General features: G+C 41.8%; 1 protein-coding gene across 5 annotated transcripts in view; it reads left to right on the top strand.

The window, feature by feature from the left end:
* TICAM2 (TIR domain containing adaptor molecule 2) overlaps nucleotides 1–15,437 on the top strand; it is a 42,127-nt gene extending 26,690 nt beyond the window's left edge. For 2 of the 5 annotated variants that reach the window (XM_065940307.1, XM_065940309.1), the window contains exon 2: nucleotides 12,768–15,437. In XM_065940307.1, coding sequence (XP_065796379.1) covers nucleotides 12,827–13,525 — 699 coding nt within the window. In that variant the 5' untranslated portion in view covers nucleotides 12,768–12,826 and the 3' untranslated portion in view covers nucleotides 13,526–15,437. Of the gene's footprint in view, nucleotides 1–815; nucleotides 872–8,918; nucleotides 8,946–12,767 lie in introns of those variants that run through there. The other 3 variants (XM_065940311.1, XM_065940310.1, XM_065940312.1) reach the window with 3 other exon arrangements.
* The last annotated feature ends 1,991 nt before the right edge of the window (nucleotides 15,438–17,428 follow it).

The raw sequence follows: 17,428 nt of genomic DNA, 5'->3' as shown, positions 1-17,428 counted from the left end.
ACTATTGACTCTGCCTTGAAAAGATAGCTCAAACCGATCATACATTATGCCCTCTCTAAACAAACCGCAATCCTCTTTTACCCGGAAGACTGTGAAGACTGATCACATTTTCCCACCTCTACCCTCCCTCTTGTCTTCAGTGTTTCTCCAAACAGCAGCTATTTTTAGAAATATCTAATCAGAGCTTTCCCCTTTCTTCAGAACCTTCTGGTGGCTTCTCATCAGAATCATAAAAACAAAATTCGGACCGTGGCTGCAGACCCTGTGTCATCACACCCCTGACTGCTTTCCTGGTCTCTTCTCTGGCTTCCCCATCCTGCTCACTCGGCTGGAGTGGCTCTGATTTGTTGCCATTCTCCTTGCCTGCAGGGGTCTCTGCTAGACTGTCTAGGCTGTACACCTTCACTTTGCCCATTCCCCCCTTCCGGCTGTCTCAAGGATTACTGCCTTAGTCCCAGTAACATCTTCTCGACCCTGACTGTCTGGGTCAGTGGCTGTCCGATACCGAACAGTACTCTCTAATATCCCATGAAGCTGTTGGCACTTCTAAATCATTATTGGTTGCTAAAGCTCTCTAGTGTTAAAAGCACGAGCATCTTTCTCTCGTCTCATTCTGATAAAATGTACAGTTTGCTCTTACAGTCTGTGTTTTTGTAAAATGTTGTTCCTGGTTTTGAGAAGATTTGCCCTTTAAGGCCAGTTCTCATTTTGAAGTATAGAAAATGAAAGGAAAATCCTCCATTTACTGGAAAGAATATGCAATTTTTTTTTCCAATTTCTTTTCTTCAGTGGGAAGCAGTAGTCTCTGACTTAGAGCCTTGATGAATGGTTCCAGAAGCAGGTCATCATAACAGGAAGAAGAAAAATGAAGGTGCTTGTTCACAGGTTATTATATGCATTTTTAAGTTGTGTAGTGACTAAGCCAGTGCCACGGAATATCAAGCTTGCATAACAAAATTCAGTTCTCTTTTTAAAATATGTGGGAATGGAAATAAAAAGCAATATTTTCGTCTTCTCAAAGAGCTGTTGGGGAATAAAAGATCATTTAATTTATAATGTTGATTTCCTATTTTAATCCCAAGCATCTAGTTCTGTGATACTATCAGCAGGGTATATCCTACCTTCCTCTCTTTTAAAAGAATAGAAAAAACTTTTTCTCATGTCAGGATTGGGATTTCAGATGTTTGATTCAATATTTACAATAGAAAATTAAGGCTTCAGCAGTTTCAGCTCCTGGGCTCTAGAGCACAGGCTTAATAGTTGTGGCATCTGGGCTTAGTTGTTCCCAGGCATGTGGAATCCTGGTCTTCCCGTGACCAGGGATTAAACTCATGTCTCCTGCATTGGCAGGTGGATTCTTTATACCACTGAGTCACCAGGAAAGCCTTGATAGAAGCAGTTTTTAAAAGTAATTAAACATTTACTTGCTCAAGGATCTGTTTTAGGTACTGTGGAAATGAATATTCTGTCCTCTGGTGTTGTTCAGTGGGATATTGGAGGACCACTATTGGGTTTAGAGTTAGAAAACCCCAACTATTAAAAAGTTGTATATAGGTTTAAAAAAAAGGGTGGGGGGAGATCAAGCAGAGTTAAACCTGGATGTGGGTTAAACCCATCCAAAATCTGCACTTGTGGCACCTAAGGAATATACCCTCTGGGGCATTGGGTTGACATGACCTCTAATTTAGAAATACAAAACCTAGAGAACAGCACATTTCCTAAAAAAAAAAAACAACAACTTTTTTTTCCAGATTACATCCGTACATCTACCATACACAGAAAATAACCAATGTTACCTTTTTGATGTACTTATTTCCAATCTGTATTCTCTGTAGTTTGTCTTTACAAAGCTAAGATCATACTATAGGATCATTAAAATTTCCTGTATTTTATTAAAGTTTTCTTATGTCATTAAAATGATTCATAGCATTTGTAAACATTTTAATGATTTCATAGAGTTCAGTCATGTGAATAATATGACATAGTTTATGTTGCCATTCCCTACTATTTGAAAATTTTGATTATTTACCTCCAATAGAATGTTGGCTACCCTACAATACTGTATTCAAGTTCTCTAATAAGAAATATATTGTTATGTGATTCATATTTCAAAATTGCAATAAAATAGTTCCCTAGATCCTGTGATAGGAGAAAGCTGAGCAAGTTTGAGAAATAAAACAAAACCCACTTGCAGGGAACTGGGGGAGCAGAGGAGAAAAAAGCATGAGATGAGCTTGGAGCTGAAGGAGTCAGATCGTGAAGGGCATCCTTTGCCATATTAAGAAATTTTGATTCTAAGAGCAGTGGGAAGCCATTGCAGGGTTGTTCGGTTCAGTTCGGCCGCTCAGTTGTCTCTGACTCTTTGGGACCCCATAGACTGTAGCATGCCAGGCTTCTCTGTTCATCACCAACTCCTGGAGCTTGATCAAACTCATGTCCATTGAGTCAGTGATGCCATCCAACCATCTTGTCCTCTGTCGTCCCCTTCTCCTCCTACCTTCAGTCTTCCCCAGCTTCAGGGTCTTTTTCCAATGAGCCAGTTCTTTGCATCAGGTCGCCAAAGTATTGGGGTTTCAGCTTGAGCATCAGTCCTTCCAATGAATACTCAGGACTGAGTTCCTTTAGGATGGACTGGTTGGCTCTCCTTGCAGTCCAAGGGACTCTCAAGAGTCTTCTCCAACACCACAGTTCAAAAGCATCAATTCTTCGGCCTTCAGCTTCCTTTATAGTCCAACTCTCACATCTGTACATGACTACTTAAAAAAACCATAGCTTAAAATTGTGTGGCTGCTGAGTGGAGAATGAATTAGACTGATCAGGAGTGGCCATAGAAGACCAGTTAGGAAGGAGCAGTGTAGTGGACTAGGGGAGAGAGATTGATCTAGAATGAATGCAATAAGGGGGGAAGTGGAACATTTTGAGATGTGTTTTGCAGGTTGACTTGGTGACAGCTTAGAAGTGAAAGTGTAGGAGTGGAAGGGACATTGTCAGTGATTCCTGAGGTGTCTGACTGAGGTGACTGGGCAAATCGATGGTGCCATTTTCGATGGTGGAGAAGTCTGGGGAAATAAGGTGGAAGCTACCTCCCAGGCCAGCAAGGAAGGCAAGTTAAAAGTACAGTGTAGTGCATATTATAAGAGATATGAGCAGGATATTATGGGCAGGTGGAGGCGACATGCTTAACTCAACCTGGAGATAAAATGAAATTTGTTGTACAGTCGCTCAGTCATGTCTGACTCTTTGCTACCCTATGAACTGCAGCATGTCCATATTCTGATTGGGTCAATAGTTTATATAATAAGGATGTTAAAGAGTTGTGTTTGGCTGTCTCTCAACCTGAAAAACTGTTAATCTTATATTTGGAATTTTATGATTCATTCGTTCATTCAAAAGGTATTGTTGATTGCTGACTGTTACAAGGCTCTGAAGATACAGTGACAAGAAAGCTTTGGTGTTAGCCCAGTAGAGTTTACAGGCTAATGGGAACGATGAGAACCTAAGCAGGCACTCACCCCATAGTAATTAACTGTCATGTGACGAGTGCCACGAAGGGAAGATGTAGGATGCCAGACTCCTGAAGATGCCTAACCTTTCTAATGCCAGAGCTGGTACCTAAAGTGGAAAATACAAGCCCTGGTTTACTTTGACTCTAGTATCAATGGGTAGTAGTTTGTACAATTAATCCTTTCATTTAGACTGGGCCTTCTCCATCCTTATGGATTCTATGGAACTCCCCCAAAGAATAAGTAAATGACAACTGACCTTTCATGCAAAGACGGGCACAATAAAGGACAGAAATGGTATGGACCTAACAGAAGCAGAAGATATTAAGAAGAGGTGGCAACAATACACAGAAGAACTGTACAAAAAAGGTCTTCACAACCCAGATAATCATGATGGTGTGATCACCAACCTAGAGCTAGGCATCCTGGCATGCGAAGTCAAGTGGGCCTTAGGAAGCATCACTGTGAACAAAGCTAGTGGAAGTGATGGAATTCCAGTTGGGCTATTTCAAATCCTGAAAGATGATGCTGTGAAAGTGCTGCATTCAGTATGCCAGCAAACTTGGAAAACTCATCAGTGGCCACAGGACTGGAAAAGGTCAGTTTTCATTCCAGTCCAAAGAAAGGCAATGCCAAAGAATGCTCAAACTACCACACAGTTGCACTCATCTCACACGCTAGTAAAGTAATGCTTAAAATTCCCCAAGCCAGGCTTCAACAGTATGTGAACCGTAAACTTCCGGATGTTCAAGCTGGATTTAAAAAGGCAGAGGAACTAGAGATCAAATTGCCAACATCTGCTGAATCATCAAAAAAGCAAGAGAGTTCCACTGAATCATCAAAAAAGCAAGAGAGTTCCAGAAAAACATCTACTTCTGCATTATTGACTGTGCCAAAGCCTTTGATTGTGTGGACCACAACAAACTCTGGAAAATTCTGGAAGAGATGGGAATACCAGACCACCTGACCTGCCTCTTGAGAAATCTGTATGCAGGTCAGGAAGCCACAGTTAGAACTGGACATGGAACAATAGACTGGTTCCAGATAGGGAAAGGAGTATGTCAAGGTTGTATATTTTCACCCTGCTTCTTTAACTTATATACAGAGTACATCATGAGAAATGCTGGACTGGATGAAGCACAAGCTGGAATCAAGATTGCCGGGAGAAATATCAATAACCTCAGATATGCAGATGACACTATCCTTACGGCAGAAAGTGAAGAAGAACTAAAGAGCCTCTTGATGAAAGTGAAAGAGGAGAGTGAAAAAGTTGGCTTAAAGCTCAACATTCAGAAAACTAAGATCATGGCATCTGGTCCCATCACTTCATGGCATAATAGATGGGGAAACAGTGACAGACTTTGTTTTTTGGGGCTCCAAAATCACTGCAGATGGTGACTGCAGCCATGAAATTAAAAGATGCTTGCTCCTGGGAATAAAAGTTATGACCAACCTAGACAGCATGTTAAAAAGCAAAGGCATTACTTTGCCAACAAAGGTCTGTCTAGTCAAAGCTATGGTTTTTCCAGTAGTCATGTATGGGTGTGTGAGTCAGACTATAAAGAAAGCTGAGTGCTGAAAAATTGATGCTTTTGAATTGTGGTGTTCGAAAAGACTCTTGAAAGTCCCTTGGACTGCAAGGAGATCCAACCAGACCATCCTGAAGGATATCAGTCCTGAATATTCATTGAAGGACTGATGCTCAAGCTGAAACTCCAATACTTTGACCACCTGATGTGAAGAGCTGACTCATTTGAAAGACCCTGATGCTGGGAAAGATTGAAGGCGGTAGGAGAAGGGGACGACAGAGGATGAGATGGTTGGATGGCATCACCAACTCAGTGGACATGAGTTTGAGTGAACTCCGGGAGTTGGTGATAGACGGGGAGGCCTAGCATGATGCAGTTCATGGGGTCACAAAGAGTCGGACACGACTGAACAACTGAACTGAACTGACCTTCAGTAAATGTTATTTCAGTAAAGATAAGGTGGAGTCAAATTCTACCCATCCTATTCCTGAATATATCGATCACCCTAGTGGGGATTTTAATGTATTTTCAGGGTGTGGGTCTGACATAAAAGTCTGCTTGATCCTTGTCTTAACTGGCACAGGTCTGTTCTGTCACGTCCTGGCAATAAGTATCCTGGGCCGTCTGGGCCATCCAGCTCCCACTGGAATTGCTCACCTCTGCCTCTTCAGCATGAAATCTGCTGTAGACAGTACATGGATGAATGGTGTGGCTGTGTTGCAGTGAAACTTACAAAAACAGATGGCAGGGCCATGTTTTGCTGCTGGCTTGCTGTAGCTTCCTGGCCTGGATTTGGATGCTGTATCAATTAGTTGTGGTTTAGTTGCAGAAAACAGAATCTACTCAAGTTAGTTTAAGCAGAAAAGTATACAAAAGCAGATATTACAGAAGGTACCCTATCGTTGGGCGAGTTGAAGAGCTAGGCTCCAGGTTGAGCTTCTGGGAACACCTCGGAACACCACCTGCAGATCTGGTCTAGTGGAGCAGGGGCTTTTGCCAAAACCGTGGCAGCTCAGCTTGCTGCCAGCTCCTGAATCACACCAGTTCTGCAAAGTATTGCTTCATGCTCTGCCTCCCTTCATACTTAACTCAGACATGTTGGCAGAACATAAGTTACACCCAGTACCCTAACTTTAAGGAAGTCTGGGAAATACAGCTTTTAGTACTTGTAGTACAAGAAGGTTCACTAAAAGGAAGTTGGCATAAATTTTGGTTGAGCCCATCTGCTGTACCTGCTACAGAATGCCTCCATACCTTCCCCTTCCATTCCTAAGTCTCCAGACAAGGACCACAGGAGCAGCACGCTGTCTTCCGATATAACGCAGCCATGCCTCGTAAAAACCAAGTGTACTCACTTTCTCCCAAGATGCTAAATCCCAGAGTCCTACAGGTCACCACATCATCTGTATTGTTCATCGCAGACATTACCCTAAGACCTGGCACCCTGAGGAATTTGGTGGCTTCCCTCCTCCTCGCAGAGAACAGGGGAGTAGGAGAGAGACAGGGCTGCCCAGTCACCAAGAGGAAAACAGCTCAGCCCTCAGAAGTTCCCACACACTTTTTCATCCTCTTTCTCTCTACCAGCCAGTTCCCTGTATTTCCAGGCATTCTAGGTTTCCCTCCTCTTAGTGACGTCGGCTCCGTTTGTAGCTGTTGACCTCCTGTCCTTCTTACTAAGCTTCCCTCTCTCCTGCACATTTTCGTCTCCCCGTCACTGCTTGGTTGCGGGCTCTGCTTTCTCACCTCGGTTATTGCAGCAGCCTCTCATCCGATTCCTCTTCCTGTCCACAGCCTCACGGTCTCCTTACTCCAGCTATCTTAATCTGTCTAAAACAAGTCAGATCGTGTCACTCCCCTACTTAACACCTGCCAGGGGCTCCCTGTCTGCCCACGGGATCAAGTTCAAAGTCCTGAGCCTAATATTCTAGGTTCCTTACTCTCTAATCCTGCTGTCTGTCTGTCCTGATGTCTAACACTATCCTATCCCCCTCCCATCCCTGCATATGGACTTGAGGCTTCTAAACACCAAGTGCAAAGCGATCCTAACATGCTGTGCCCTCTGGTGCCTCAAGTGTTTTTGCAGATACTGCTCCCACTGCCTGAAACCGTCCCTTCTCAGCCTTCCTGATGCGAGTGCTCCCTGCTGCAGGGTCCATCCTTAGTGCTCCAGCAGCACCTGTTACTGGCGGGAGCACCTGTGCAGTGAGTCCTGTCTCTGCATCCTGGCTCCCACATCCCTAAAACACAGCAGGGCTTGGTGCAGAGTAAGTTTTCAACAACATTTACATTTATTAATAATGACAAAGCCTGTTGATTAAGCAAAGAAACTAATTTTGTACATATTTGCCACAAGATGGTGCTATTCAGATAGGAAAAACAACTGAAAGTTTCTCCAGGGCTGAAGGAGCCAATACTAGATGCCTAAATGTTCATTAAATGTATTAAATTTCAGAGGCAATGATTTAAACACATAAGCGTTTTCAGTGGTAAACACAAGGACAGGTTGAAAATTGTGTATGAATGTGTATTTTGTTATCAAATTATTACAGGTCATTGTTTCACTTCCTGTTGTTTGGGAGTCTCTCGAGGTTGTCAAAATGTTTTTAAACAGCAAACAGTAACTCTTAATTCTAAGGGCAACAAACTTTTATGGAGGGTTATAGTTGGGCTTTTCAGGGAAACAGGACCAGTAGGTTTCACAGGGAGAGAGGGAGGAAGGGTGGGAGGTTCACTTTAAGAAATTGACTCCTGTGACTGGCAGGGCTGGAAGCTCAGATCAGAGTTGACTTTGCAGTCTTGGATCTGAAGACTGGAAATTCAGGTGGAATTTCTCTGTTGCCTTCCAAAGGCAGAATTCGTTTGGGAAACCTCATTATTGCTCTTAAGGCCTTCATTTATTGGCTACGTCTCACCCACACTATGGAGAGTAATCTGCTTTACTCAAAGTCTACTGTGTTATTCATTTACATTTTAAATTTAAGATAACAGTTGATTTACAATCTTATATTCAGCTAGACAGCACAGTGACTCGGTATTTTTACAGTTAAAGTCTACTGCTTTAAATGTCAGTCTCATCTAAAAATACCTGCAGGGCGACATCTGGACTGATGTTTGACCAAATAACTAGGCACTGTAGCCTTGCCCAGCTGACACGTACAATTAACAAAGGTCTAACAAAGGTCATAAAGGTCTAGGTGAGGAAAGTAAACTTTGTATAAACGAGAAATTCACACTGATGTTTCAGTTTTGAGTTAGGGCCAGGGCAGAGAGGGCTGGCCGTAACCACCCCAAGGAACCTCCTGGGAAGTTTCTGCAGGAAGAGAGGCTGTGGTGGGCTAGGATGCTCCGGGTGCTGCCCTGACCCTCCTCCAATCACAGAAGGCTTCTGCTGGGGACACGAGGGCACATGGGGGCTAGTCAACACGCCAGTTCAGTCCCTGGGTCGGAAAGATCCCCGGGAGGAGGGAATGGCAACCCACTCCAGTATTCTTGCCTGGAGAATCCCATGGACAGAGGAGCCTGGCAGGCTGCAGAGTCACACGACTAAAGCGATTCAGCACACACAAGCATAAAGAAGAATAATAACCTTGTGGACACCCCAACAGCTTCCATCCTCTATCATTTAAGTTTTGTTTATGCTGCAAGACTGAGGTTTGGGGCCGTCCTAAGGAAGGAGTTTTGCTTCCGCTTTTCCTGAGAATAATGAAATAGTCAAAGGGAAGTTCTGCTGGCATCCTCTGCCGCAGCCAACTCACCCCTCTGGATGCACATGGCTTAGTTCTGTGTTCTGTTACTAAAGTAAAACTGTAAAGTGTTTTTCAGCTTCTTTGTTATGTATTTAATAACAAAATTAACAGCTGAAAACTTATGGAGCACTCTCCTAAGCTATTTGATCTTCCTGAAAACCTTAAAGGTAGGTATTATAATTATATCACCATTTAACACACAATGAGATCAAAGCACAGAGATACACGTAAGTAACTTTGTGAAGTTTGCTCAGCGTTCAGTTGTTCTTTCGATGAATTTGTAGGGGGGAACGTGGTCTCCCCGTCCTATTCCTCCGCCATCTTGGCTCCTCCTTACACGTAAGTAACTTGTACAAAGTCTTGCAGTTGTTTTTTATAGTAGGCCTGGGATTTATGTTCACACAGTCTGATTCCAGAGTGCATAATCTTAATGACAATGGAAATTTGTATTTGTTGCCTACTATGATTCTTCTCTATATTCTTTCTTACTTCCTGTAATATTTTTGCACACTTGCCAAGTATGCATAGATACCATTCAGTTCTTTTCGTCTGACTCCTGTTAAATATGGGGAGATTCCATTGGCGCCTTCTTTTGCCTGACTCTGCTGATCCTGGACCTGTTGCTTTTCCCTACAGAACTTCCTTTTAAGGGGTCCATTCTGATAAGTTGTATCTTTGCACGTTTCTGTTGCCCTGAGGGGATGTGATTAGCTCCATTGGGCTGTGGTCAATAGTAATTGGTCGTTTTGGTCTTAGATCTTTTCTGGGGCATGGGTTGGAGGTGGGCATGTCATTCTGTCAAGTTAAAAGCAAAACAAAAAAATGTTCAGTCTTAGAGCAGTTTTGCCAAATCTATCACTGTGACAAATGCATTTGTCCTTTGATATAGAAATTCCATTTGGCTCATTATTCTACAGATGACCTTGGATGTAAATGAAGTGGCCCTTGTACAAAGTTATTCATTGCAGCATTTTCATAATAGTTGTAGACTGGAAACAAATCACATAATCGAGAACAGGGGACAATTAGGGTACATTCACATGTTGGGAGATTATGTTGTAAATAAGAGTGTGGAGTTTCTCTGTATGCTGATATGGAAGACTCTAAAGTTATATTATTAAGGGAAAAAGCAGTCACCTACCTATCTATCTATTACTCTTTGGCAGTGTATATGTATATATACGACGATACTTTTTTTAAAAAAGGAAAGAAATATATAGATATATTTATAAGGAAATATTGGAAGAATATAGGAGAAACTAATAAAAATAGTCACTAGTAGGAGGCCACTGGGGTAACAGGATGAATGGAGAAGACAAAGATGGCAGTAACACTTTTCAATATCAATATTTTCAAAATTTACCATTCCAAAGAAGTAAATTAAAAATGTATAAACACACAAAAATGTGTACATACACACATTTTTATTCCTGTAATCAATCCTATGTGCCTTTCCCCAGCGGCCACCTTCACTCTCCTCCCACTTAGCTGAGGGGAAGGAGCTGAAACCTAAATCTCTTAACCCTGGTGCTGACTGTCTGTGATGGGGGAGGAAGATGTTGACAAGGCTTTGCAGGATTCTCTCCGCCAGCCTTCTTTCCTTCCCTGTTTCTTTCCGCATTCCCTGCCTTCCTTCTGTTCTTTTTGTTGATGGAGTTCATTAGCTCAGGGTGAGCATAGTCAGGCTCTCTCACCTACTTTCCAGCCTTGAGAACCCCTGTGATGAATCTGGACCACTTCGCCGTCTCTGGATCACATGGTGATGGGAAAAGCAGATCTCCAGCACAGAAAAACTTCCTGCATCTTTTCTTCTTGGCTATCTCCTTACTGTCCTCCCCAAATTAGAAGTTTTCAGACACTGTCACTGACTTGCTTCTCGCTGGTCCGCTTCAGGCGGATGTAGGCAGCATTGCTTGGAAGGGGAAAGAGCACATCACAGATCTCTGGAGTGTTTTGCTCTTTTTTGCCTACCAGCATTTAAGGAAAATAAGACATAAAATTGTAATTCTTATCCATGGTGTAATTCTCTCCTTTTGTTGTTTGCATGTGTGCTAAGTCACTTCAGTCGTGTCCGACTCTCTGTGACCCCACGGACTGTAGCCCACCAGGCTCCTCTGTCCATGGGATTTTTCATGCAAGAATACTGGAGTGGGTTGCCATTCCCTTCTCCAGAGTATCTTCCCGACCCAGGGATTGAACTCATATCTCTTATGTCTCCTACATTCTCAGGCAAGTTCTTTACCATTAGCACCACCTGTTTATTTTGTATTTATTTCAAAAAGTTCATGATCTAACTTGACACACTGTTTTCCCTAGAGGTTTTTGACACTTCTTAGGAAAATCTGCCATCTTATTTGACATGCCCTCATCTTCAGCAACTAGTGTGTAAGATTAAGTATAAGTTAAGTCGGTTTAAAAACCTATCTTAATGAGTAAGTGAAGATTATTTTAACTGACACTTTAAATAGATTGAATAGTTTAACTTATTTTTAACGCAGGGGAAGCTTCTTTCTGCAATTTTGCATAGTAAAATTTTTTCATGATACAATAACAAAGCAGTAAATCCTAAGCAAGGAAGAGAGTCTGAATTCATTTAGGTTTATTATTTGGGATGTATGTATGTAGCGTTGGAGGGTTGTCATGCCTTGGACTACCGCTGGGTGGCTGGCATGGTGTACTGTCGACCCAAACCTGACGTACAGACAGAATAGATGACAGGTGGTAGCCAGCAATTCCTTCACTGTTCAGAGACGGTAGCAAACCTTTCACTCCTTAAGTACATTAGAAAGAAAATTCTCTTATTTTTTCTTCCCATGACAGTTTTTCACCAGTTTTGCTGCATGGCTTCTTCTAAACCTGAGTTATTTTGGCATATGTAATACACTTCATGTTACTTAGGTCATTATGAGTAAAACTCTCATTTCTTCTTGAACTCTGGCTTTTGCCCATGAACAATAAGTAAAAATGCTTGAAATATAGCCTATGGGCCCATATTTTGAAAACATGGAATTTATATTTATTCTAAATTTTCTGTCTTTTGAGAAAAGAATCCCCCTTGAAACTGCCTATTTGGGGAATTATTAGAAACACTGTGAACATTATCTGAATATTTATTTAAATTAGACTCACATGGAGTCCCTTTCACAACTGATCTAATTCTTCCATCTGAATTTAGAATTTTTTAAATAAAAGAACAAGTATAGACTATAATGATTATTTGTTAATTTCACTGATGAAAACCACAAGGCTGCTTGCAGATTTCATGTCCACACCAGGATGCTCATTGCTCCTGTAGGGGAATAAATATGTTTTCTTAAGTGTTCTCAAGATTAGCTGGAAAAAGATATTCCTTACTTTTCACAGTCCTTACTATAGTCTCTTTACCAGCCCCATTACAATGTGGCCTGACTGTAGACAAACAAAAAGACTAAACCAGTGAATCCTGGGCAACGTGTCATTTGACATTTCAGATCTTCTCTTTATTCTGAGTCAGTGGAGCTGCCTGCTAGCCATCTTTAGGTTATTTGTATTGTTTTGTATTTGTGTTTGATACAAAAATAAATTTTGAATTTAATATTGGAATATTCTGTTTCTTTAGGTTTTGCACTTTCTAGTCCACACAATAATTTGTTAGAATGAAGAAGTTGGATTTATACTGCATATGATCAGTACCTTTTCACTAAATACCAAAGCAATTTATTTTAATATGGAGGTTTATGGAGTGAATATAGTACCATTTAAAATTTCCAAATGCCTCCTATTGTATTATACTGGACCCTCTTTAACTTAGCCTTGACTACCTGTAGTAGCCCTTGTGAAGCTCAAAAAAGACAAGTGATTTCATTTCCCAATGATCTGTTTGGCACTTCTTTCTTCAAGAACTTTATATTAGAATCCTTTTGAGGTTTTTCATGTTGAATGAAATTTTCCACTTCTAATGTTTTGATTGAGTTTACAGTATACTTCTGCTTTGTTCTTTCTCCTTTTAGAACGAAATGAAATACTGAGAAATAAATAAAGCTTCCCTCTTCTGACTCGGATCTTTATAATGGGTATCGGAAAGTCTAAAACGGATCCCTGCCATCTTTCTGTGCCTTGGGGTAAAAGTCAGAGTGTGGATCCTAGTCAAAGCCATCACACGCTGGATTCCAAGCAATCGGAAGACATCTGCCTGCGTGGTGATGCTGTGTGCAGCAGTACTGCAGAGATGCCAGCAGGGGAGCAGGAGGGAGTGGAGGAGAGGCTGGAAGAGGACACAGAAGAAGAGGTGTTCCTCAAATTTGTGATACTGCACGCTGAAGAAGACACAGGCGAAGCCCTCCGAGTCCAGAGTCTGCTGGAAAACGACTTCGGCATCAAACCTGGAATCATCTTTGCCGAGATGCCGTGTGGCAGACAGCATTTACAGAACTTGGATGATGCTGTCAACGGGTCTGCCTGGACTATCTTACTGTTGACCGAAAACTTCTTAAGGGACACCTGGTGTAAGTTCCAGTTCTATTCGTCCCTCATGAACTCCGTTAACAGGCAGCACAAGTACAACTCCGTCATCCCCATGCGGCCCCTGAACAAGCCCCTGCCCCGAGAGAGAACTCCCTTTGCTCTGCGGACTATCAACGCCCTGGAGGAAGAAAGCCGTGGCTTTCCTACCCAGGTGGAAAGGATTTTTCAGGAGTCTGTGTACAGGATACAGCAAGCTATATGGAAAGAGACCAGAAATACGGTACAAAGGCAGTCTGTTGCCTGAGACAGCACACACAACACAAGACAGACTCGTGTTTTGTAAAACAAAACAAAAATCTTCACTTGCAAAAACAAGTTCCTAGGAAAGGTTTCAATGAAAGAGAACCTTCCTGTTACAGAAACCTGTGGAGCCCAAGAAAGATAAATGTCTGCAGGACAGTCCGTAGAATTGTGGTATTTGATGTTTCCATAAACTGGAAATCATCCGAGTTTCAAGAATTCTGTTTTCCTCTCACAGTTTTCCTGGCTCATGATTACTACAAAGGGTATTTTAAATTCATCTTCCTTATGTTGAACTTGATCCAAAACTTATAGACATTTAAAAAATGCAATTAATTACCCTTTGATTTTGTTCTCAAAGGACACACAGAAGAAAACAACCTTGAGAGATCTGACCAGCCTGCCTTTCGAGGTACCTGTCGCGAATGTTGTAAGGAAGCACTCCCGGTGTTGTCACCCAGACACGCGGACAGCCAGGCTAGCACATTTAGAATGTTGAGTGCTGATAAATGGGAAACCCAAAATAGATGCGGCAGTGCTGGGGCTCCTTAAATAATCCAGTCAAATGCCCTTCCCTTTCTGCTGCAGTCTACTACGTCTTTGCAGGCAGTTCCCACCACATTTGTTGGTGCTGTGGTGAGGGATTCTGTGCCTGGTGTGGACATGACCCCTGGAGCCAAGAGCTCTCTATGTTGGTCGTCAGCTATGACCAGGACTTTATGTGAAGAGCTTCTGAAAGGTGGATGTATTCTTGACTAGATGTTCTCTTTTAAAATCAATAACCTCTCCTCTGCAAGCTGTTAAAAATTCTTGTCTCACACAGTGCTTTATCAAGGAGATATTTCTCAGTAGCCTGAGTGTGTGTGTGTGTAATGTGAGTGTGTGTTGTAGATTACTTTCAGACTTGAAGTGGGAAATGCATTTTATGGTTTCTTGTCCCACAATGATAGCGAATCGGAGGCTCCAAGCAGACCAGTTCCTTTCTTTCACAGCCCTTTTGCCCCAGCTGAGATTGATGGAATACCGCCAAGTGCAGACCACGAATGGGAGAGTGTGAGTCCGTCATGCTGGAATGAGAAAAGCACCCATTAGGGTCTCAGAGCACCTGGTTCTTGTCCAGTCTTCTTCACTGAGGAGGAATGTGACCGTGGGCAAGCTACTACCCTCCTTCATCTGTGAAAAGAAAAGATTGGATTGATAAATCTGCAAAGGGCATTGTCCTCTTCCAGAATGTGAACAACTAGGAACCAGGAAAGAGAACAAGCAAACAAATGATCAAATTTCATAATATGATTTATAATTTAATAGATGCAGGAGGCTTCATGTATATGCTCACAATGAAACGCTGTTGTATATGTTTACAGCGTAATTGACTTCTAATGCTACCCATTATGCTTTTACAGTCACAGAAAAATATTACAATGCATGCTTGCTTAGATTTTTTTTTAATTAAAAAAATTTTTTTTTCTAGAGACCTTTGCTGCAGAAACATTCTGCCCTATTTTTCTTTCTCTTTATCCCCACTTCTCCTCCATATCCCCTTGCTAACACTGGGGTTTGCTCACAGCTTTCTGCAGTCCGCCTCTTCACAGTCATGAACCAACATGTTTCATAATCTTGCAAGTAAGTCAGACCTCCCCCGCTACTAGTACTTATTAAAGATAAGATTCTTCTCATTGCTTGGTGACTTTAAAAAGTTCCCTTCTGTCATAGTAGCTGACTACTCACTTTTCTTTTTCAGTTCTAATGATAAGCATTTTTTTTTTTTTTTTGCCATACTGCTTCCTGTATCTTCAGTTTCATATACAAATAAAACATTAACTATTCACCCTTGCCTGCCTGCCTGCCAAAGTTGGAGCAATTGATGCTGGATGGTGTTTTTTAAATAAATGTTTTTATTCTTTACCTTGACTAAACTTGATTATTTTCCTGTGTCAGTGAAGATTGTGGAAAAGTGTTTTGAAAAAAGGCATCAATCTGTACTTCTTCACAGATTACCAGGCACAACGTCGTCACTTGATTTGGAGTTGAATACATTGAAAATGTTAAGTACTGACTAACTGGTTATGTTGAAATTAACAATCGTAATAAGGGGTTATCAAAATAACTGAGGATAAAAAGAGGTAAAGCTGTGGCTTTTGTCCTGTGAGTGTGTATATGCATGTACACCTGCATAGATTCAGACTTACACACAGGGAAATTCGGTAAAATTTTGCCGCGTGCTGGAGAATATCCATTCTGAGTGTCTATGGGCCTCACTGCTCAGCCTGGAGCTTCACAGAACCTGAGCTGTGTCTTCTGTGTCAGGATTCTCAGCTGTAAGAGAGAGGAAAAGACAATGCCATGTGACCTGCACTATAAGGTAAACTTACTAACTTAGCAAGGGGACCCCTAAGGTATGTGCTTCAAAGATGTCATTAAAAACCCAGTTCTTAGATACAGTGGAGTATTATGCCACCTTAAAAAGAAATAAATTCTGATACATGCTATAACATGGAACCTTGAAAACATGGTGCTACAGGAAGAAAGACACAAAAGGACAAGTTTGTGCTTTGTGAGGTGCCTAGAGTAGTAAATTCATAGAGAAAAATAGAGGTGACTAGGGGCTGGGGAGAGGGAAAAAACAGGAATCAGGTTTTGTGGGTATAAAGTTTTATGTTTGGGATGATGAAGTTCTGGAAATGGATAGTGGTGATGGTTGCCCAACATTGCGAGTGTATTTAATGCCACTGATTTGTATGCTTAAAGTGGTAAATTATATATGCGTTGTACTGCAATAATTTTTTAAAAACCAGGATCTTTCTGCTCTGCTATCCTCAGCGTCCCAGCTGAGTTTTCCTTAAGAGTCATACCATTACCGCTTATCAGGCACAGACATTGGGGCATCCAGCTGAATCAGGTGGTGGGAGTGGTTTCACCCAAGTGAGGAAAAATATTTCTTCATTGCACTGTTGAAAATAGTTTATACATGGTGATAATAAAAAGTCGCCTGACTTCTAACTGGTTTTATTATTATTTTTACATTTTCTCCACCTGCATCCAGGTGGACCCTGCCCATCACCTCCTCCCGCCACCACACTGCTGTGGAGCGAGACTGCCTGGGGTTTTGTTTGTTTACTGTGTACATTTTTAGTTAGTTAATTTCTTTATTTTCGGCTGTGCTGGGTCTTCACTGTCTTACACCGGATTTCTCTCGTTGCAGGGAGCAGGGGCTACTGCCTGGTCGCTGTGGGCTTCAGTGCTGTGGCGTCTCACAGAGCACGGGCACTGCCCACAGGCCTCGGTAACTGCTCCGTGTGGGCTCAGCGCTGGCTGCGTGTGGGCGCCAGAGGACAGGCTCGGTAGTTGCACGTGGGCTTAGCTGCCCTGCAGCATGTGGGACCTTCCTGGACTAGGGACTGAACCGGTGTACCCTGCATTGCAAAGTGAACCATCAATGTTTACCATGTATCTTTATTCTCAGTTCTGTGGTATTTGAGTATTTATATTTACAGATACCATTTTACATTTACAGATACCTTTTACAAATTACATTTACATATACCTTTTACAATTTTTTAAAATTTTATATTGAAGTATAGTTGATTTACAACGTTGTGTTAGTTTCGGGTATATAGCAAAGTGATTCAGTTATCCATATACATAAATTCATTCTTTTTCAGATTCTTTTCCCATATAGGTTGTTAGAAAATATGAGTATACTTCCCTGTGCTACATCTAATAGGTCCTTGTGGATAATCTGATTTATGCATAGTGTGTATATATTAATCCCTGCCTCCTAGTTCTCTCCCCCATCCCCCTTTCCTATTTGAAAACAGACCACATTTGTTTTCTATGGCTAGTGAGTCTTTGTTTTGGAAATGAGTTCACTTGTATTTATTTTTCCAGGCCAGAATGCTGGAGTGGG

Source organism: Muntiacus reevesi, chromosome 7 (assembly GCF_963930625.1).
Source record: "Muntiacus reevesi chromosome 7, mMunRee1.1, whole genome shotgun sequence".
NCBI classification, from domain to species: domain Eukaryota; kingdom Metazoa; phylum Chordata; class Mammalia; order Artiodactyla; family Cervidae; genus Muntiacus; species Muntiacus reevesi.
This window is presented reverse-complemented; position numbering and strand designations above follow the sequence as displayed.